Source organism: Struthio camelus, chromosome 10 (genome assembly GCF_040807025.1).
Source record: "Struthio camelus isolate bStrCam1 chromosome 10, bStrCam1.hap1, whole genome shotgun sequence".
Lineage (NCBI taxonomy): Eukaryota > Metazoa > Chordata > Aves > Struthioniformes > Struthionidae > Struthio > Struthio camelus.
The window spans coordinates 26,327,269-26,348,536 of record NC_090951.1 but is presented as its reverse complement, the minus strand read 5'-3'; the positions used below and the strand labels follow the sequence as shown (position 1 = coordinate 26,348,536).

The 21,268-nt window shown below is 52.9% G+C and overlaps 1 protein-coding gene across 6 annotated transcripts in view; it reads right to left on the bottom strand.

The window, feature by feature from the left end:
- The window catches only part of CARMIL2 (capping protein regulator and myosin 1 linker 2), a 38,060-nt gene extending 21,427 nt beyond the window's left edge, over nt 1-16,633 (bottom strand). For 3 of the 6 annotated variants that reach the window (XM_068955558.1, XM_068955561.1, XM_068955564.1), the window contains exons 1-18: nt 16,438-16,632; nt 13,796-13,887; nt 13,174-13,224; nt 12,684-12,743; nt 10,340-10,461; nt 9,954-10,051; nt 8,608-8,678; nt 7,724-7,797; nt 6,244-6,319; nt 6,046-6,134; nt 5,178-5,272; nt 4,657-4,743; nt 4,079-4,188; nt 3,428-3,505; nt 2,910-2,986; nt 2,653-2,757; nt 2,229-2,298; nt 1,881-1,962 (exon numbers count right to left, since the gene is read on the bottom strand). In XM_068955558.1, the coding sequence (XP_068811659.1) occupies nt 1,881-1,962; nt 2,229-2,298; nt 2,653-2,757; nt 2,910-2,986; nt 3,428-3,505; nt 4,079-4,188; nt 4,657-4,743; nt 5,178-5,272; nt 6,046-6,134; nt 6,244-6,319; nt 7,724-7,797; nt 8,608-8,678; nt 9,954-10,051; nt 10,340-10,461; nt 12,684-12,743; nt 13,174-13,224; nt 13,796-13,887; nt 16,438-16,477 (1,477 nt within the window). In that variant the 5' untranslated portion in view covers nt 16,478-16,632. Of the gene's footprint in view, nt 1-1,880; nt 1,963-2,228; nt 2,299-2,652; nt 2,758-2,909; nt 2,987-3,427; nt 3,506-4,078; nt 4,189-4,656; nt 4,744-5,177; nt 5,273-6,045; nt 6,135-6,243; nt 6,320-7,723; nt 7,798-8,607; nt 8,679-9,953; nt 10,052-10,339; nt 10,462-12,683; nt 12,744-13,173; nt 13,225-13,795; nt 13,888-16,437 lie in introns of all 6 variants that reach the window. The other 3 variants (XM_068955562.1, XM_068955559.1, XM_068955563.1) reach the window with 2 other exon arrangements.
- Nucleotides 16,634-21,268: the final 4,635 nt, after the last annotated feature.

Genomic DNA, 21,268 nt, shown 5'->3' with positions numbered 1-21,268 from the left:
CTCTCTGCCCATGTCTCCAGCCTGTCCAGGCCCCTCTGAACGGCACCACAACCATCTCGTGTATCAGCCACATCTCCCAATTCTGTGACATCTGCAACCTTGCTGAGGGTGCATTTGCTCCCATCATCCAGGTCATTGATGAATAAGTTGAACAACATTGGCCCCAGTATCGATCCCTGGGGAGCACCACTAGCTACAGGCCTCCAACTAGACTCTGCACCACTGACCACAACCCTCTGAGCTCTGCCGTTCTGCCAGTTCTCAATCCACCTCACTGTCCGCTCCTCTAGCCTGCACTTCATCAGCTTGCCTATGAGGATATATGGGAGAGAATGTCAAAAGCTTTACTGAAGTCAAGGTAGACAACAGCCACTGCTCTCCCCTCATCTACCCAGCCAGTCACTCCATCACAGAAAGCGATCAGGCTGGTTAAGCATGATTTCCCCTTTGCGAATCCATTCTGACTACTCCTGATCACCTGTCTTTCACATGCTTGGAAATGTCATTCAAGATTAGCTGGAGGTGAGGCTGACTGGCCTGTAGTTCCCTAGGTTCCTCCTTCTGGCCCTTTTTGAAGACTGGAATGACATTTCCTATCTTCCAGTCCTCAGATACCTCTCCTGATCACCATGACCTTTCATAGCTGATTAAGAGTGGCCTTGCAGTGACATTATCCAGCTTGCTCAGCACTTGTGAGTGTATCCCATCAGGGACCACGGACTTATGTATGTCCACATTTGGTGAGATGCCCCCAAACCATGTGGCAAGGTTAACTATGGAGCTGAGACATGCTTGATCTCCCAGAACGCTTAAAGAAACACTGGAGAAACCCCACTCAACTCTTTGTAGGTCTGGCAGAGAGCACAGCACCACATAGGCCCAACGCTGCCTTGGCTCCACCAAGTGTCCAGCTAACCCAATTGCCATTTTTGAAGCCCCAATAACACATTTCCCCCAAAATTTTGCCATTTAACTCACTGATCCTGATAAAGTACAGAATTAAACTGCAGTGGGTAGATGGAAAATGAGCACTCATACTTATTTTTAACATGGGGCCAAAGTTGCTGATACCAACACATCTGAAATTACAAGTGGCCAACCCTGCCTGTGGAAGAATGCTGTGAATATGAGAGGTGAGGGCCACCATTGCTGGCTAGAATTGGATGTGATGATGGAAGAGTCTGGCACATTTAGATTGCTGGACAGCAGGATGGAGATCATTGTCAAGGAGAAGAGCTCATGTAAGGCTTTCCTGTCTTGGGGAAGGCATGCAGGTTTGGTTTTTTGGGTAGAAAACCAAAAAGCCCAATGGAGTGATAATTTGTCTGGGAGGAATCCACTCTAGGTGTCTGGGTACCCCCATCCTTGTGAAACACTGGCATGATTTGGCTGTCCTTTCGTACTTTGTCCACCAAACTTTTTGCTTTGATGCGTGCGCAGCCTGCAATGCTGTGGCTGCTGTTAATGAAGTACTTTCACAGCTGATAAGCACAGTCTATTTTTGTGTTAGGGAGTGGTCAAGAGGCAGGCAAGCACAGCAGGCACAGCCTTAGTTCAAGGTGGGGGATTTCAGAGCGCTCCGTTGAGCCAAAGCTCTGGACACCAGGTGGGCACCCCAAGGTGGGTGCACTCAGCCCAGTATAGTTGTGCAGTCACAGTCAGGCAAGGGGAACAGGTTAGTGATGGCGCAAGAGTGCCTAGAGTATCTCTGACAACCTGGTGTGACCTTACTCATCTCTCCAAAGCTGCTTCATCTCCCTGGGGGACTCCTACAAGCTCAAGAGATGTTGGGTCTGAGTCAGCCTCTGCTGAACAGCCTGAGGCAGTCATGCCCATAGATGGAGGAGACTGCACTCCCAGGTGGGGAAGAAATGACTTACCGTTGTCGGACAAATCCAGGTCACTGATGGAATTAGCATCAGAGATGAGATCCTGTATGACTTGGGCCCCCGCTGATCTCAGCTTGGAATGAACAGAAACATGTCAGTACAAGGGGAGGCACAGAGCCCTGCAAATGGGAGCCATTCTATCAGGAAGGTCACCTCAGCCCCACAGTGGACAGAGGATGGACTTTCCCATGTGGGAGTGAGCCCTTGCCTCCTCTGTCATGGCCTCTCTGCTTCAGAGATGCCCACCTCTAGGGGTGCAATATGGTGCCCTGGCTTGAACCTATGCCTCCAGCACCCTGCCACTCATGGGTGTTCACCATGCAAAGGATACTCCCTCACCTCACAGCTGCTAAGATCCAGGTGCAGGTCACTGATGCAACTGTTGTATGCCAGTCCTTGCAGCAAAGCCCTGGAAAAGTCACCAGAGCCATTGGCAAGAGCAATGTGGGCACCAGCCGCCTGCCACAGGGCACCCTCCATGGGCTGCAGAGTGGGACCAGGGGGATAGGGAAAGGGTAATTTCCCAGCAGGCAGAGCTCTGTTTCTTGCCACCCTCATCCAATATCCTCACCAGCCCCCTCTAGCTGCAAAGCCCTAAGCCAGGTGCCTCTGGACAAAGCTCAGCCATAATCTGCTGCCCTTGGCAGACCCAGAGCCTCTCCATTGCCCTGATGAGCCTCTCCTGGGATAACAGGGGTGGCTCAGGCCCTAGAGCTGGACTCCATGTGGTTGGACCTCTTGCCAAACTGCTGTTCCCACTTACCTTACAGCGTCTGGAGGCAGCTTGGTACCTGCCAGTGAGACATGCTTGAGGGCACAGGCCTTGCTGAAAAATTGCTTGATGGCAGGAGAGACATCTTTCACCTTTCTGAAAGGAAAACACAAAAGGGCATCATCTTCTGTGCATGCCTGTAGTTGGCACTGGCTGCCCACTGCCTCAGGAGATGCCAGGCAGTCGCTGCCTGCTGGGCCATGTTGAGCAATGGCTGAGCTTCCCTTCCTTTCACCCACTGGGCTTACTTGTGTGAGTACACATTTTTAGAGAGATCCAGATGGACAAGGCTGGTGCAGCATCCATGGGCCAGTACTCCAAAGAGCTGCAGGAGGGGACAAGTTGAGAAATGTCAAGAAGGACCCAGCCAGCACCATAGCCCCTCACGCAGCCCCGACCCAAGCCAGATAAGAAAAGGGACAGTGATGATGGTGTGGGATAAACTGTGGGAGGCCCTAAGGCAGGGGGTCAGCCCGTGCTGGGGCTGCTGGCTACCACCATTGCTCCCAGCTCCCTTATCCCTCCTGCTGACGCTGGTGCCTCCCAGCCCACCTAGGCCATGAGATGAAGAACAGCGCATTGCTGAGCTGGCTGCCATCATAGTCCTCTGCACCCACAAGTCCCCTGTCCCTGGGCCTCTGCAGCCCCATACCGCACAGGATGCAAGTAGGGGGATCTAGGAACACCTGTAGGGGTGCAGAACAGTTTCTGGAGCTGGTCATTGGTCACTGTCTGGGCTCTGGAGTCCCCCTGCTTGAATACTCACAGTGTCTAAAGAGCAGTCAGTGCCAGACAGGCTGAGGTGGGAGAGCGAGCTGCACCGGCAGAGGAGGCTCTGCAAACTCTGTGGGGAGAGAGGGCTCAGCATCTTGCCCAGGACCCCTGGTATCCACCCTGGGTACCCTCTGGATCCCCACTCCCCAAGAATCCCAGCCTCCAACTTGGCCAACCTCCTTCCTTCTAATTAGGAAGGAGAAGCGAAGATGGTGATGAATCACACAGTGACCCACATCCCATGCACAGGCCATTTGGTCCCTGGCTTGTCTCCTTGCTCAAGATGTCACCTCTGATCCTTATGTGAGGACAGGGAGGTGTCTCCCCAGCAGAGCACCACAGTTGCTCTCAGGTAGGCAGGGAAATGTCACGGCCACGGCTTTCCGGTGTGCCAAGCATCCTCACCCAAATGCAGCTGGGGATGCTGAGCACCTTGGTTTCAGGCCCTCGAGCAAGAGACACTTGTGAGTGCCTGTGCAACTATGACGCGGGTCTCAGCCCCTGAATGGACCAAGGCCAGCCCTGCCAATCCTCTGATACAAGCAGCAAGGCCACCAGAGGAATGAGTGCGCGCCCATGTGTGCAGGTGACAGTCTGTCCTACACTGTCACAGCATTGACCCTTCTCAGCCCACGGCACTCACACTGGTGTCATCCATGGCCAAGGTGCTGGGGTTGCCGGAGAGGTCCAAGTGCCGGAGGGAAGAGCCGATGGTTTCATTAGCTGCTAGGGCCTGGCATAATGTGCTCATTCCTGCTTGAGGGGAGGCCAAAGAGACAGATGTCCACAGATCTTGGACAGAGCCTGTCCCCGCACTGTGGAGAGCCACAGAGCAGAGGAAGGGGTGATTTCCTATGTCCAGAACAGCAGGACATCATGTCCTCGAATGCATCCTGTCCATGGCAACCCTGAGGGACCATTTCTGCTCACCCCCCACCATCACCCTCTACACCCAGGTGTGCCATGCCCAGCCAGGCCTTGCAACATCATTTTGGAGACATCTCGTTTGCAGCCAGTGGTGAGGCTGTTTCTGGCAGCGTGTGCCATCCTCTGAAATGGCTTGTCACAGGCATGCAGCCGCCAGCCCACCTATGCTATCCCCTCTGGGAGTTTTTTTTGCTGCCAGCCTGGCCCCTCTGAGCCGTGAATGCTGTGGAGGGTGTTGGTGTGCCCAGCCTCCCAGCTGGCACCCACAGGGAGGATGTGGTCTCAGGGCTGTACCTTTAGCAGTGAGTGATGTCCTGGACAAGTTGAGGCTCTGCAGGCCCTTGGGCCTCTTCTCAAAGTGCTGGCTGAAGGCAATTATCCCTAATGGAAGAGTAGAAAGCCCTGAGCAGCCATGAGAGCGCAAACAGGTGTCCGCACCACCCTCAAGTATTGTCCCCACAGTGCAGGGCAGCAAGGCAGCTCTCTGAGCTGCTTGCTGCAGGCACAGCCAGACTGGTGAGTGGCTTGGGCTGCCTTGCAAATGCTGGAAAGGTCGAGGGCCAGGAGCTGCAGAAGGAGGCCATGAGTTGCTCCACACTCGCCATCAGGCTGCACAGGGGATTAGGGGTTGAGAACAGAGCCAGCCCACTCCTGTTGCTGCTTTCCGCAGGCACTTCCAGGCAGGGAGCTGCCTTTTCCCAGCTGCCAATGGGATGCAGAGTTGGGGAAAGAGATGAAGGGCAATCCCAGGGCAGGAGGAAAAAAACAGTTCACATGAGCTTAAATGCATTCTGGCACAGCGGGCTGTAGAGTACCTCTGTCTTCCAGCTGGTTGCCAGCAAGATTGATGGTGTGTAGCACAGAGTCAGGATGTCTGCTGAGTGCCTGGGCCATCCGCTGAGCAAAGTCACTGCAGAGAGAAGGGATGTGTGTCTGACAAAGGTACAGACACCACTGAGAGACATGGCCGCCTACCCTGCAGCCTTGCGGGGATGCAGTGCTGGCTCCTGCTAGAGTGCCAGAGCCAGGCTTCATCCAAAAGCAGAGTCTCGCCAAGGCTGCAGCAGGCCTGCTGGCCTCCAGGCTGTGGGGAGGTGGAGCGGGGGCTGCTCCTCAGTGGGCTCTCGCACTGTCTAGGCTATGTGGCATCAACATCCCAGTTGCAGGGACACCCAACCCGGGCATATGAGTGAGCTGGCCAGGGTGCTGCACCCTCCTGGCAGCCCCAACAGTGCAGCTCTGCGGTCTTCTACCCATGCAGGGCAGGCTGCAGGGCCAATATGCAGGTTAATGTTTCAGTGACCTTACCAAGGAGCCCCACAGTCCTAAACTGTGAACCGCTCTGACATCCTTAGATCCCTCAGCCACATTAATGAAGGTGTGAGCCCTGCCTCCAGGAAAAAACAGTGCTCCAGCACCTGGGAGGGATGAGCATTCCCCCTCCTCCAGCCTCTGATTTTCAAGGCAGGAGTTTGTCATGTTAGATGCAGGTTGGCATCACTCAAGTATTTCACCCTATAGATTCAAATTTAACCAACACTTTTGCTGTTTTAACACTTTGGGGACATAATCAGCAAAATAGCTGGAGGAAGCTCCCTGGGCTGACCAGAGGCAATTATCCAGTGCTGCCCAGGAGGCATCAATGTTACAGAATACCCTCAGAAAAGCATTACATTTCCTTACAATTTTAGCCCACTGTTTTCCAGCACCAGCTCTTCCAGCGTCACTGATTTGCTGAGCATATACAGGAGCTGCTCTGAAATCTCCAGGTTCTGCAGATAAAGAAAGCCTTTTTGAAAGTCAGGCCGTCTGCAGGGGACACAGCTCCACCAGTACTGGAGCCACATGTGTCACATTCTGTGCCACATGATGGGCACTCACCAGTCTGAAGTCCTTGCAGTAGAGCTTCGTGAACCACAGGTTGAAGGACAAGGCAGCAACACTCAGTGCTATGTCTCTGCAGGGTGACAAGAACAAGGCAGTCAGGGTCCAGGCTGAGGGTGGCTGCCTGGCAAAGCAGCCAACTGGGCCCCAATCACCCTGTGGTGCAGAAACACAACTGCTTCATGGTGCACAGTCACAACCACCCTGGGATGCACAGTCACAGCCACCACAGAGTGCAGAAACACAGTCACCCTGAAGCACACAAACATAACTGCCTCCTGGTGCACAGCCACAACAGCTTTGGGATGCACAGCCAAAACTGCCCCAGGGCATACCTCCACAAACAGCCCAAGGTGCACAAACACAGCATTCACCAGAGCAGGACTGAGCAGTCAGGGCCAGGCATTTTTGGAGAAGGCCTGTGAGTTTAAAGCACCTCAAAAATAGAGCTCAGTTTTACCAGATTGTTCCCTCCAGGGAAAAGAAAATCAATCAAAAATTTGGATGTCCCTGTTAGTATGTCCATTTTTGTTTTGAACTCACTTGTGTTTAAAGAACAGCACGTGTTGTGCTTGAGTGAATACAAAGTTTCTTTTTGACTTTCTGGTCCAAAGAAATATCCAAAAATGTCCCCATTCAGGTTGACCTAGCACAGCTTCTCTGTTCCCCAAAACAGAAAACCCAGACCTTCAATTTACTATTTTCCAGCTGGCAGATGAGAGCCTGGCCAGCCACTTTCTTCTGGAGTTAAGCCTTCACTCCTTTCTAAGGCCACATCTCTGGATATGTCTAGATCTATCTAGATATATCATTCTAGATACAGACATATATCTAGACATAGATATGTCTAGGTATGGATGGGGTTGGAGGCCCCTGCTGATGGGAAGAGCTGCCAGGGCAGCCTGAGTGTAAGGCACAACCTGAGCTCATAGCCCCATTGGAAGGTTAAATCCCTGTAACAGCTGTCTGGGGCACTGTCACAGCTGCAACCCAGAGAGGAGACAGAGCAATGCAAATTTTTGCAACTGTTAGCAGAGTCGGCTGCTTTGCATAAGGAAACACCTGACTGACACAAGCTGTGAAAGGCCGATATGGCCTTCAGTTTTCATCTCCTTAACTGATTCTCAGGGTTATTTAAATGTTAAAAAAGGATAGGAAAGTTTTCCTGGCCTCTTGGGACAGGCACCGTGAGGGACAGAGGTGGCTCTGAGAGGGGATTTCCCTTCTAACTGGGAAATTTCTCTGGGGAAACTTCTCCCTGCAGCCAGCAGGACATAAACCTACCACCCTTGGAGCAGACGAAGAGATAAAAACCTCCAACAAGAGAACACAAAAGCATCATGCCACACACCAGCTCCTGCCATAGATAGCAAGGAAGGGGACAAGTGCTGGTGGGTGCAGGGCAGCATGGCCAAGGTGCTTGAGGAGTGGCAGGCTCCTGCCTTCATGACACACATGGTGAGGCTGAATGACTCACCGGCTCTCCAGGTGGCTGAAATCCAGGAGGTTGAACTCCCGGCAGTCTTGGCTGTGGTAGATGTTGTCCACATCCTGCCAGACAGATAAGACACTCAGGCAGGGCTCAGTGCCAGGTCCAGGGAAGGGCTTCGGCACCTGCTGGCATGCCTGGCAAGCTGTGCCATCAATGGGATCTATGTTTTGCCCAGAGGCTGATTTCTTGGGGACCATCACCTGGGAACCCATTTCCCACAGCCTCCAAGAGCCTAGCCATATGCTGGGAGCCTCAAGCCTAAATCCATAGCCCAAAACCTCCCTAGGGCCAGAGGCAGCAAGAGCACATGTCCCAGACTGGTGCGACTCTTCCCCACGGTGCGGTGGCTCCCTGACCCCTTTCACAGGGATTGGCCAGGAGAAGCCAATGAACCTGCTCTGTGGTGGGGACGAGGGCCTGGAAAGATGTGAGTTTGAGTCAGCTGGTGTCCCACAGGAGGAGGGGGTCATTCCATCCTGCTGTGGCTGTGTCCTAGCATGGCCAGATGTGCTGTCATCAGCTCGTCTCCACTGGACACACCCAGCAAGACCATGGATTTCCAGGGGCTCTTCTTCTACATCAGCCTGTGAAACTTCCTGGTTCAAGGCATCTCATCCCCCTCTGCACTTCATTCCACCCCATTAAAGAGAAGGGAGCACTCCAGCAGTGTAAAACTTTAGTTCCCAGCCCCAGGATGCTTCCCAGCCCTGGGATGTCTCTGGCCCCCAAGATACTCCCAGCACCTAGGACACCTCTTCTTCCTGGGATGGCTGTGCGGCTGGAGTGCGGAGTGCAGGCAGCATTCTGCTGCCCTGCCCTCCCAACAACCTGCTGTGATTGTCTCCTTTCTGCAGGGTGGGCCAGCTTACCCACTGGATCTCCTCGCGGAAGGTAAAGCCATTGTAATCACATAAAGCAGCATATGTCTCTGAAAACCCACCTGCAAAGAGAAGGCAGTATTGATGGCACTGTGAGCAGACCTCCCCAAGGGGACGCAGAGGAGACCTTTGGGGTGGTCAGAAAGCAGAAAAGGGAAGGCAGGAGCTCTCCCTGCCCTCCTCAAAGGGGCTGCAGTGTCCTGCTTGGTCTACTGCCATCCCAAAAGGGACTACACAATTCAGGGGGCTAACACAGTTCTGCTCCCTTCACCTGATCCATGCAGGAAATCCTAGCGCCATATTGCCTGTTTTCTCTCTATACGCTTTTATTGAGAGGTTTTGTTTCCATACAAACACAGTGGTTATGGCCATGGATTGTAAAGCTAAGCTCCTAGATGGCGGAGGTGGAGCTTGGCCCGCCCTGGAAACCATTGCCAGGCCACGCCAGCCTGCCTGGACATGGCTCTTACTGCTGGACCATGCGCTGCTTTTCCCATATGCCTGCTCTATGCCTGGCCCCAATGTATTGCATCTGCAAACATCACAGCTCCAATGCCAGCCCTCCCCAGCACATCACTGTGGCCTCCTTATTATGGGTCCCTGCATTCTTCCTAATTTGTGGTGCTGGGGCACATTCTGCTTTTCCACTGTGCCCATGGGCAGCTCAGCTCCAAACCTGTGCCACAACCCCAGGGACCTACCTGGGATCCAATTTCTATGTTATAACAACGCCCCTAATTCAGACATAAGATGCCAGGCAGGTTGTGTTGCTATGGTGAAAGCAGAGGAATGACAGTGTTGTGGTCATGCAGAAGTTTTTTTAGTAACCATCCCTCTATCCAGCTTATGTTAGCCTAACCTTTCTCCTACTAAAACCTCTGGAGCTTTGAATGTTCCTACTCCAAACAGCTAGAATCCAGGCTTGGTGCTGTAGTGCTTGGTGCTGCAGCAACACCACATTCGGTATGCAGAAGCATCTATGGCTGCACACTCTCAAGGGTAGATGCATCTGTGATTGTGCATCCTTGCCATACAGCTGTCATGCTCCTTTCTGGGAAGCTGTAACCCCTCCAGCCTGCCAAATGGGCTCCTCATTCACACACTATGCACTTCATTCCTGCTTTGTGAGATGGGACACCCTGATGGAGAGCGTACCCTGCTAGCAGGGCTCCTACAGACATAAGCTGGTGCAGGAGCTGCCGCACCGCCAGACATAGGGGGGCCACTGGCGATGACTGTGTGGCTAGCATTGGTGGGTATTGGGCTGTAACAGATCTCTGAGGTGCTCCAACACTCCTGCCCCTGTCTGGTATGCATGCGGGGAGAACGGCACTTACCGCAGGGCCCTTGGTTGCTCTGCAACATTTCCTCCAGGGAGTCTATGATCCTCCGAATCCTCTCGTACAGGTTAGGGGGGGAGTTCTTGAGCAATGTTCTGGGGAAAGGACCAGGGAGTAGGGTGGAAGAAAACAATCCCCATCCCAATATACACCTAGCTATGACCCATATGCCAGGCCCAGAGAGTGACCAGAAATATTCCTCCTGATGTGATCAGGGAACAAGGAACATTTGGCCTCCATCAGCATGGTTTCTTCCTAGTAAAAGGCCTTACTGGACACCCAGCCTGTTTTTTGGCTCTATCTGAGCAAAGGATGTTTCCTCCAAGGTGACATGATCCCTCCAGTTCTTACATGACAATCCCCGAGGACTAGGGGACCCTTACCCTGGGGATGAGTCTGGAAAGACCTTCTTAAGTGACATGGTGACATGGATGACAACTTGCTCCAAATCATCAAATGACTTAAGCCGGAAGGCATAAGAAGATGTATCTGTTTCTATGACAACCTGCAGAGGCCAAAGGATGGGAGATATCTGAGAAAACTGGCAACATACAGCAAACCTGCATACATGACACTGACAGCAACTGGCCAAACACTGCAAGGGCTGCACTCTTACTGCAAGCATCCAACTTCTGCAGTTATAATTCTAGCCAGAGTGCTGTAAGAGGAGGTGAGGCTGAGAGCAACAGGAATTCAGGATGAAACATAGTAAAGACATTGTCATGTGCCAGAATAAGGCATTAGCATCCTCCTCCCCTCCCCCTGCCCCCGCAGAATTAAAGATAAGGTAATGCAAAAGCAGCCCCAATCCGTCAGGGTGAGAATAACCTCTGCCTGCAGCAGCCCCAGCCATAACTGTAGGATGACACCAGTTTAAAGCTCATGGTCTCACAGTGATTTGCTTTCAGAGACACAGTAACATCACTAGTGGTCTGCCCTTTTCTTGCCAAGAGCTTTAGGGATTGAGAGGACCAAGATGATAGACCCCGTTTGGCATTGATTTCAGTGCCTGAACTCACTCATCCACAACAAAACCTCCTTCCACCCTCAGAGCTGCCTCCAGACCAGCTCTGCCCCTTGCTGTCCTGGCAGAGCAAACCTCTCTGCCTGCACCCCTGCAGCGAACTCCCGCAAAACTGGAAAACCTGGATGCAACAGAGGAGATGTCAGGGTTTCCAGAGCAGAAATGCCTGGGGTCCCATCTCTAGGGCACAAGTGGTGGACAGGAACAGTACAGATGGTGGACAGGTACGACAGTACAGGAGCAGCTGACTCACTGCATCTGCCCATCCCCAGGTAAGCCACAGCCAGCTTGCTGTGTTAAAGAGCCTTTGATGGAGGTTTCATCCCTGAATTTGTCTCATTGGTTTTTGATGCTTTTTTAACTTTTGGCTCCTACCAAATCCCATGGCAACACATTCCCTAATTCAATTACACACTGATTGAGAGGTAGGAGGAGGATGACAATTATCTGCTTGGGCAGCATAAAGGATGGAGCTTCTTTTCCGAGCCAGGGCTCCCTATGTGACAGTGGGGCCAGTCTCTGCCTACTCTAGCCAAGTGCTCAGACTGGCAGGTGAATAACCACTAGAGTTGTCTTATATCCTCAGGGCTCTGTGACCAGTCAGATGATCTCAAAGACAAGCCAATGGTCTGAAGTTAGCTGATTTTCCAGCTTCTTGTAAGTGCCCAGGTGACACTGTCCTGTCCATGACATCACTCAGCCCTGCTTGCACCTTCACAGCACACTTGCTCAGGATGCACCTCTCCTCCTGACACTCCCTCCCAGGATATGTGAGACCCTGGATCACCCCTCAGTTTTCCTCCCTATACCCCATAGCCTGTGTGCAAGTTTCCAGGCCATACCAGGCATTTCTAGCTCCCGATGCTATGCTGTCTGAGGGCTCATGTCTTCCTCTTCTGCTCTTGCCTAGCTCCTCTTTAACTCTGCACTCCTGCTTGAGCTCTCAAAGTAAAGTGCAGCTCAAATACGCAGACTACTCCTAAGAGGTTTTTCTCTCTAATGTCAAGCAGCAGAAGCCCTATTTACAAGTCAGGGCTATCATTGATGATGGTGCTTTAATGAGCAAAAGCAAGACAAGAGGTTAACCGGGACTGCAGCCTTGGCTTCAGCTGACATGTCCGATTTGGGACACCCTATTCTTCTCCTTCATGGTTTGCTACTGCTACGTCTACCATGCATGCACACCTTGCTGCTAAGAGGATTAATAGGGTTTAGAACACCTTCCTGCTATATTTGGCTTTGCCTGGGTAAGCCAGTTGCAGTTTATCACCTTGCCCCTGCTGAGCAGGAGGTGTCACCCAAATGCCAAGGAAGCTGCCTCCAGCTCTCAGTAGTGGTTTTGCAGGGTACACACCCCGGTCTGCTGGAGGAGAGTGAGTGCAGACACCAATATCCCCCCACCTCAGCACCCCTGAGTGCCTCCCCTTACTTCTGACTCAGGAGGGTGATACCATAGGTGAAGCCGTAAGAGGATTTATTTAGAGGTGGCAAAAGGATAAATATGCTAGGAAGCTCCCAAAGCTCAGCAATGGTGACCCACAATGTAAAACAGTGGGCAATGACTCCCCTCAGACCCTGCAGGGGGGCTCCAGGCTGGGGTTTCCAATGGGGAGAGATGGGCGGAACATGCCTTGGCAATCCAGGTGCTGACATGCCCCACGTGGGGATTGCCCAGGGAGGCTTTCCCAATGAGTGCCACTCACCAGGCTGGGCTCTTGCACTGTGATCTCCCGCACCTCCAGAAAGCTGAAACTGCCGTGCACCTGGTGGGAGAGAAGACCTGGATCAGCTGTGGTGCTGATGGAGATGCTTCAAAGCTGGACTCCAAGCGCCGGACTCTAAGCTCTGCCCCATGACCCAGGCCAGTGCCCGGCCACAGCTTCCCAGGCGCTTGGCCAGAGTCCTCAGCTTCAGCCTGTCAGTGCCCCAATCCGAGCCCCCTCTCCCATTTTCCTGCCCGTTCCACCCTATCCCATTTGCCACATGCAGCCCCTGATGCTGCTGCATCCTGGGAGCAAGTCCCACAGACTAATCCTGCTCCCGGGGCTCTCCAGACCCCCTGATCCAGGCTACCTATGGCCACCGTACAGGACACCTGGCCCTGTGCTGGTGCTGGCACCCCAAGGCAGTGAGGGAGGTCCTCTTGGGGGCAGCAGTGGTCTGCCATAGAGCAGAGGAACCCCCAGCACTTACCCTCACTGGCAGCATCACCAGCAGCATGTAGGCTCGCCAGGAGGTCAGCACCTAGGCAGGGAAAACCAGGTGACAAGGGACTGGGGTGACACAGGAGCTGCCATTCTGTTCAGATCAGCGCCCTCCCACCCCCAAGTCAATAGTCTGCCCCCCCCTCCCCCCACTGAAGCCATTAAGCTGCTGCCTGGAGAAACTGAGGAAAGCATGAGCCAGGAAAACTTAGTTGATAATTCAGATAATGCAGTCTGTAACCTGCAGCAGGGTCCATCCTGTTCTTGCCCTGCAAGGCCTCCAGTTGTGTGACTGATGGCTCACTGGCTGAGCACAGCATCCCTATGCTGGGAGGAGAGGTAGATATATGCCTGGCCCTGTATGCTGCTCTGCAAGCCCTGTGCAGACAGGGAAGACCCAGACAGCCCTGAAGGTCTTTCATGCCTCTGGTGATGCCATTTGCCCTATCTGTGGGGTTTAACCCCCCCCCCCCCATCCCTACTGTGTGTCCCTACCATCCTATTGCACAGTTCAGTGGGGTGGGCACTGCTCCCTCTGCACACTGTGGGTTTGGGACCCCGTCAGGCTCAGGCTAACAGCAAAGGGACGGAGTGCCAGACCCTGCACGTACCAAGATGTAATTGTCGTACTTGGATTTCACCTGCAGCTGGACTCTCTTGACCAGGAGGATCTCCTTCATCCCCAGGAAGGCAGCGATACCCTCTGAAAAGATCGATGTCCAGTGTAAATCATCTGGCTGAAGCTAGGGGTTGGACTTGTTCCTTTACCATGTGCCTGTGACCTCCTGCCCAGGAAGGTGCATGGCACAGCATGCCCAAAGATGATCCCCCTGTGGCCTCAAGCACAGACTGAGTTCCCCACTCCCACACCAAAAGGGAGCGCTTAGGGGTCAGGGGAGGGGGATGGGATCTGGGCATGCATGTCTCTCTGGGGAGAAGGTCTGAGCATGGTTCCAACTCCCCTACATCACAGTGGCGGTCTCAGCAGTCCTATTGCACAACACAAACCTCCTGCTTGCCAAGAGTGGGCATCCCCAGGCAGCAGTGATCGGACATCAAGTTGTCTCAGATTGAAGGCAGAAAGCACTCTGCCAGCCTTTCTCTATTTGGAGTCATACACATGGTCCTCATCACATCTGAGCCAAGAATGGATTTCCCCCATGATGTGCCAGTGCCAGGCGCTTCCACATGGTACAAGCTACATGCTCTGACTCCCCCCCAGCTCCATCCTGTGCTCACAGTGGCATCCCATGTGCAAGGCCAGTGGAACACTCCTGTCTCCAGGCACAGGTCCTTTGCAATGAATTCCAAACTGACCATTTGCCCCTCTTTATGGAGACCCTCTTTACTTTGTGGTCTTGCAGAAAGGAAGTAGTTGATTTTGGTATTGCACTCTCCCAAACAGACATGAACCAATTTAGCCACACATCCCATTCACCTCCAGGAATTAATCCTTCTCTACCCACATCTGAAGGTAGACACTGATGACACCACCTGCTCTCTGTGATTGTGCAGCAAAGCTGGAGGCTGCATCAGATTGAGCTGTCGGCGCTTAACAGCTTCTCATCCAAGCTATGCACTTCCTCACAAACCTGGTCTGAATCTGGTTTGCTGCTCAGGTGGCATGCAGAGCTCAGTGATACGTGGAGCTCATTGGCATGTTCAGCCTTGGCTACACCTGAGACCAAGCACAGTCGTTCAGCACCACCAGTTTGTCCTCCACAGACATGCTGCTTGGCCTCCTTACGTGGGATCCTTCAGGGCTTTTCCTGGAGCACAACTTAGGGTTTTATTAGGATACCTGGCATTTGACTTCAACATAATGTGGATTTGCCTACTCATGCTAGGATTACACTGCGCATGCTTTGGCACAGCCTTGCTCATCGGGATCTGGTACTGTGCTCCAGCTGAGTCCCTGTTTCTCTTCCTTCCTTCCTGCACTTAGCCACAGGGCTGGTGGGGAGTTCTACATGTGCTCTCCCACCACAAGCTCCTCAGTGCCGCAGCTGAGTCCTGACCTCTCCATGATGCATCCAGGGATGTATTATGCCTTTGCATTTTTTTGGAAATTGTCTTGGCCATGATGTGCACTGTTTGTCATGTGTGCCAGCTTCCCCATGTTTGCAATCCTGTCACTTCCATGGTTGTTGTAGGCAAGCCCAAGCTCCACTCCTGTTTGCTTTCTCTCATCTCAAGCTTTGCTTCACCTCTCTGCTTAGCTGCCCTTCTTTTTCTCATGATTCAGACCTTTTGCTCAGAACAAGCTGTTGTGACTAGAACTGCAACTGTCTGTCTCCTTGCAAAGAAGACTAAGTGTCATTTTCACAATGACACTGCTCACTCTGGCCATCGCTGAAGCGGCAGGTAGCCCTGTTAGCTCCTCTCCTGGCCGCGAGGACTTGTTAGCTCATATCCCTCTTGTGCTAGGAGTTTTCTTGTCAAAACTCTCATCTGGCTTTCTGCATCCTGAGACCACAAATGGTTTTATCCAGCCTGTTCTCTGCACATCTGTCCAATATGGGAGGATTTTCTATGCAGGTTTATGCCCCTGGAGGCTCTGCTGCCTTAGTCAAGAGCAGAGCATGTAGGTCCTGTGGCCTAAGCCACCGTGTCCCTGGAGATGCAACTTGGTAGAGCTGGGAATCGGGTCTGTGACAACAGTGTAAGCCTTCCCACCCTACTGCAAGCAACAATGGGGCTGGTGAAGCTAGGGCCCCTAGTTCTCCTGCAGTCATTTAGTTTTTCAGTGAGATCTTGGAAGTCTGGGAACCTTCCCTGAAGCCTCAGCAGTAGCTAGCCACGGAATTTCACACATCCCTCTGCTACCTGAGAGCCATGGCAGGGCTGCAGGCCATGCCTCCCTGCCAAGCATGGTGCCAGTCAGGCTGCCCCTGGGAAGTGTTGGAGATCCCTCGGCTGGCGTGGGGATCCCAAGCCCGCAGCTGTCCATTGCATCATGCTGCACCTGCAAACCCTTCTGGTCAGCGGAAGCCTCAGAAAACCACATCCCCGAGGAGCCAGACTGTTCTTAGGGGACGCTTTCAGTCTAAGCAGCATCCTCAAGTGAGCAGGTGTTGCAGCCAAGAGCAGACCCTGTGTTCTTGGCCCTGCTCAGATCCGCTTGGGCTGGGGTTGATGAGGAACCCAAGAGCAGACCCACCACCCTCAGTACCGCCATGAGGGCAGCCGAGCAGGCCCCAGATCAGCAGGTTCCATGTGACACCCAAGAAGCATTGAGGTGGATGATGCTTACCTTGCAGCTCAGCAGGGATCCCTCCAGGAGACACAGCCATTGCTGGGACCACGGTGACCACCCAGGAAAGGGCACAGAGATATCAGGGCAGCATCCTTCAGCACAGCCCCTACTTGGAGCAAAAGGCACCCTGCTTGGAGGAAGTGCTGAGGTTACCAACCGGCAGTGCCGCTGCCTCAGCACCTCCTCCCCCTTCCAGTGCTCAGTGCCTCTTCCTGCCCCGTCAGGCAAGATTTACCGAGCGAGTAAGAGAAGTGAAATGAAAGCGACAGAGCCAGCAGCCCACGCAGGCCCGTTAAAACCTGCGCCCAAGCTACCAGGCCCCCCGCTGGCTCACTCAGCCAGGCCCAGCCACAAGCAAGGCCGTAAATACACCTGGGAGGAGAATGCTTTGCTTCTGAGTGTCCCCTTCAGCCTTTCTTCTCCCACATGGGATAAAGCTGTCATTTCTCATAGGCAAGCAGGGTGTGTGCAGCCACCTCCTCCTTGCTGAGAATAGTGTCTTCTCTCCTTGGCTCCAGCCTTCAAGCTTTGAGGCTCCTGAATTATTCTTGCCCTGCACCCCTCTAGGGCAGTTTATGGGTGCACATTTCTGCCTCAGTGCCCGAAGATGGTTGGGAAGCATGAAGGGAACAGCTCTGTCCCTGTGCAGGACGCTGGATGAAGGGGTTGCCCCAAGCCCTTAACATTGCATTGGGCAGCTGAAGGGCTCCAGTGTCAATGACAGGGCACTGCAGATGTGGCTGCTTGTGAGCAGAAAGGCACTGGGTGTCATGCCAAAGTGCCCCTTAGTGAGTGCCACTGTGGCACAACCACTGGCCTAAAGCAAGGAGGAGAGGCAGAGACAGGTTGGCCTCTCTGGAGCAATGTGGGTGAGCATAGTGCAGGTACACTGACTGCTCTCCTCTCCCAGCAAAAACTCTGGCCCGGGTAAAAAGCCAGAGGTGTCTGGGATGCAGCAGAAGGCTGTTCTGTGACTCTTGCAGTGCTGTAGAACTCCATGAGACCCAAAACCTCTCAGCATTGGCTCAGCAAACCCTACCAGAGTCTCAGGGGCATGTGCTGACGGAGCCAGAAGAGCTGCTCTCAGCAGGCCCCCTGAGTACCCACAACTAGCTGGAATGGAGGGTACCAGATGCCTCATCCTCCTAAATTATAATTATAAACATCAAATTCCAGGCTGCCCTGAGCCGGAATCTGCCAACCAAGGGCTCTCAAAGAAGCATTTCCAGGGATGGAATAGCCCAGGATGGGCTGATCCCTGACAGGGCTGGGTGACAGTACTGTTGGTAGCCAGGGCCAAGCAGAAAACATGGCATTTTCAAATCTTCCTTAAATGCAAAAGTAAGGCAGGAAGTGATCTCCCTGCAGAGGCTGCTGTCTCCATAGAGCCCAACCACAATATGCAGTGGCCTCGACTTGCCAGCTCAGGGAAGGCAGCCATGGAGAGCATAGCTCAGGACAGGGACCACCTTCAGCTCTGGCACCTCCTTGTGGGGTAAGAGCAGAGCAGTGGAAGCAGCCTTCCTCTGAGCATTGAGAGCCATGTCAATAGGCAGATGAGCACCAGTAAGAGGCAGGATGTTCACTGCCCAGCGCTTGCAGAGTTCCCCCAGGGACAGCCGTCTCTGGATCTATGGCTCTTCCAGGATTACAGAAGACCATGCTATTGGTTTCTGAACATCTCAGAAGGGGCACGAGGTCCCAGCTTTGTCATGGCTTTAGCAAGGATATTCAGGACATGGAAAGAGCAACTGTCCCCTTGCACCCGTTAGGTGATGGCTCCTATTGAAGCTTAGAAGCACAAAGGAGCTCCTGGCAAGCCCCATCCCCAGGCTTATCTTCCAAAACACTGAGTCCCATGTGCCAGGACATGTTGAGCATCAATGCACCAGAACATCTTCCCCAAGAGCAGGGCAGAGGAAAATATGTGCCCAAGTGTTCCCCATCTGTTGTGCAAGCACACCCTTGTCAGGATGCCCAGAGGAACCCATCTCTTCTTTCTTCCTCCTGAGCATATGGAGTGTATCGGGGCTAGGCATTTCCAGTGCCGTTCTGGAGTACAAGGACCTTCCCAGGTCTCAGGGGCTTCTGCTGAACTCATACCAGTCTGTTACTGTCTGTCCTGCACTGGGGAGCCCAAACAGTGTCAGTGTCCAGCTGTGGTCTCACCAGAGCCAAATGGAGGGCAGTAGCCCTCCCCTTGCCCCACTGGCTGCACTATTGCTAAGCCAGCCCTGGTGCATTGGCGCAGGGGCACCCTGCTGATTTCTGGCCAGCAGCTTGTCTCTCAGCACCCTCAGTGCTTTTTCTGCAGCCTTGCTCCACTGGCAGTCAAGTCAACCTGGTCTGCTGCATGGGCTGCTCCCTCCCAGGGGAGTACATTGTGTTTGCCTTTGCTTAACTTCATGAGGTTCCTGTCAGCTCAATCCTCTGGCTTGTCGAGGTCCCTCTGAGCAACAGTGCTGTCCTCCACTATATCAGCCACTCCCCTCGGTATGGTACCAGGCACAAACTTGATGAGAGCACGCACTGGGCAATCAGCCAGGTCATTAAGAAAGGTGTTAAACAGTACTGGCCCTACAATTGATCCCTGAGGAACACCTTTTATAACTAGTTGGACTTTGTACTGCTGAGCGCTCTGAACCTCGTAGTCCAGCCAAATTTCCACCCACCCTGTAGTCCTCCAGAGCGTGTGTCTCCACCTTGGCTATAAGGAGTCTGTGGAAGACAGTATCAAAGACCTTGCTAAAGTCAAGACAAACAGCATCCACAGTCCTCCCCTTGTCCACACAGCCAGCCATGTCCTCAGAGAACGCAATGGAGTTGGTCAGGCAGGATTTGCCCCTGACATGGTGGCTATTCCCAGTCAACATCTGATGTGCCTGAAAAACAGCTTCCAGGACGATTCGCTCCCAGGGACTTAAGTATATCTGACTGGCCTGCAGTTCCCTAGATCTTCCTTGGTGCCCTTCTTGAAGATGGGTGGAATATATTATTTCCTCTAGTCAGCAGGAACCTTCCCAAGATTTTAGAGCATGGCCTCGCGATGACATAGGCCACCTTTCTCAGTACCTTCAGATGTAATCCTCAGACTGCCATGAGGCTTGGGACCTGGCAGGTCTGAGGCCAGACCTCACCAATAAAAATCATGGCAAAAGCAGCACTGAGTACCTCAGCCATGTCCTTTGTCACCAATCCCTCTGCTCTATTAAGGATTGGATCCACATTTTCCTCACCCCTCCTGTTGCTGCTGATGAAGACACCCTTCTTGATAATGAAGCCTTTCTTATTGCCCTTCACATCCTCTAGGTCCAGCTCCAGCTGAGCTTTGGCTTTCCCAACTCCATCCTTGCATGCTCAGGCAAAGTCTGCTCTTGGGTAGTGTGAGACCCCTTCTACCATCTGTATGCTTCCTTTTTTCTTCCTATTCATTCATGCTGGCTTTCTGCCACACTTGCCTGACTTCCAGCTGAAGACTCCCTTGGAGCTTGCACAGCTCTGGCTGAAGTTTCAGAGGCTGTTCTTAAATACACACTCAGACCAGCAAATCTACTGCAGCTCTTGCCTTGCTCCCACCAGCATAGCTTAGGACAGCATGTCCACATGCCTGGTTGTGTTGATGCTAGCTTAGATTCACTGTGCCCACAGGGGGCACTGCCCACCCTCCATAAGCCTTGCAGGAGTCCGGCAGCTCTGAAAATGCTAACTGCTCCACCCAGGGTGGCTCCTGCTCCTCTAGCTCTCAGGGGCTCTGCCACAGTTGCATCCCTGAACTGTCCTCTGATCTGCGCTTGCCGCCTTCTCATCTGGAGAACCACTTACATGAAGACTGTTCCAAAGATCTGAAGACAAAAGAGTAGAAGAGGTCATTAGTTTTTTTCTCCATTGAGGCAAAAGAGGGAAAGCCACGGTTTGTACCAACGAAACCTCAGTCTGATACTCTCTGCTAAAGATGTGGGCTTAGTACCTGGTTAGTAATATAAAAAGAATTAGTACCTCTAACCTGTGGAAGCTCTCAAGTGCTGGAAGTCAAACGTGCTTTTGGCAGGTTGCAGGAATCACTCAGAGACAATACCAGCCCCTCTCCATGTTGTCCAATAGTGCTAATGCCATTCTTCAGCATGCCCTCAGGAGAGCAGCCCAGAGCACCAGAGGTGGCAGCCGGGCAAATCAGTTAAAGCTGGATGCCAGGAGAAAGAGCAAACAGACCTGCAACAGCACTCTTTGCAGCTGCACCACCTCCCTTCCTCAGCAGGGCTTTTTTCCTCTCATTCTGCATCAGTCTTTGCAGTTAGTGCACTAAAGGAGAGATGCTGGCAGCAGTCTGGAAACCATTTGAACTAATCCTACACCTCCATCCACCGAAGAGCTTATTAATTCAGCATGGCCAGGCTGGTGGGTGCTACAATGATGCAAGCTAGCCATGCCTTTTCACACATGGTCCAGGACACAGCTTTTCCAGTGAGGGTAACAGTGGTGGGGCTTTTGTACTTTCCTACGGCAGAGATGTGCTGCCTGCTTTCAGACTTGGCCACACCACTTGGAGATGCTGGCACTCACCACCCTGGACCCATATCTTCGTGAGCTTGTTTGAAAGTCGCACTGGATCTCTCCAGAGCGGCTCAATCAAGGGCAAACCAGAAACCTGTGAGAGAGGAACATAAATGGAGATACTTGCCCAAGGCAGAAGCCTGAGCTCAAGTCACACCAGAAAAAGGCTGCAAAACAGTACTATTCACTGAGCAAGCATGCAGAAACCAGGTCAACTGAGCTATCAAGTGAAAGAGCAGTGACAGACCTGTCCAAGGAAAAAAAGAAAATGGCCACA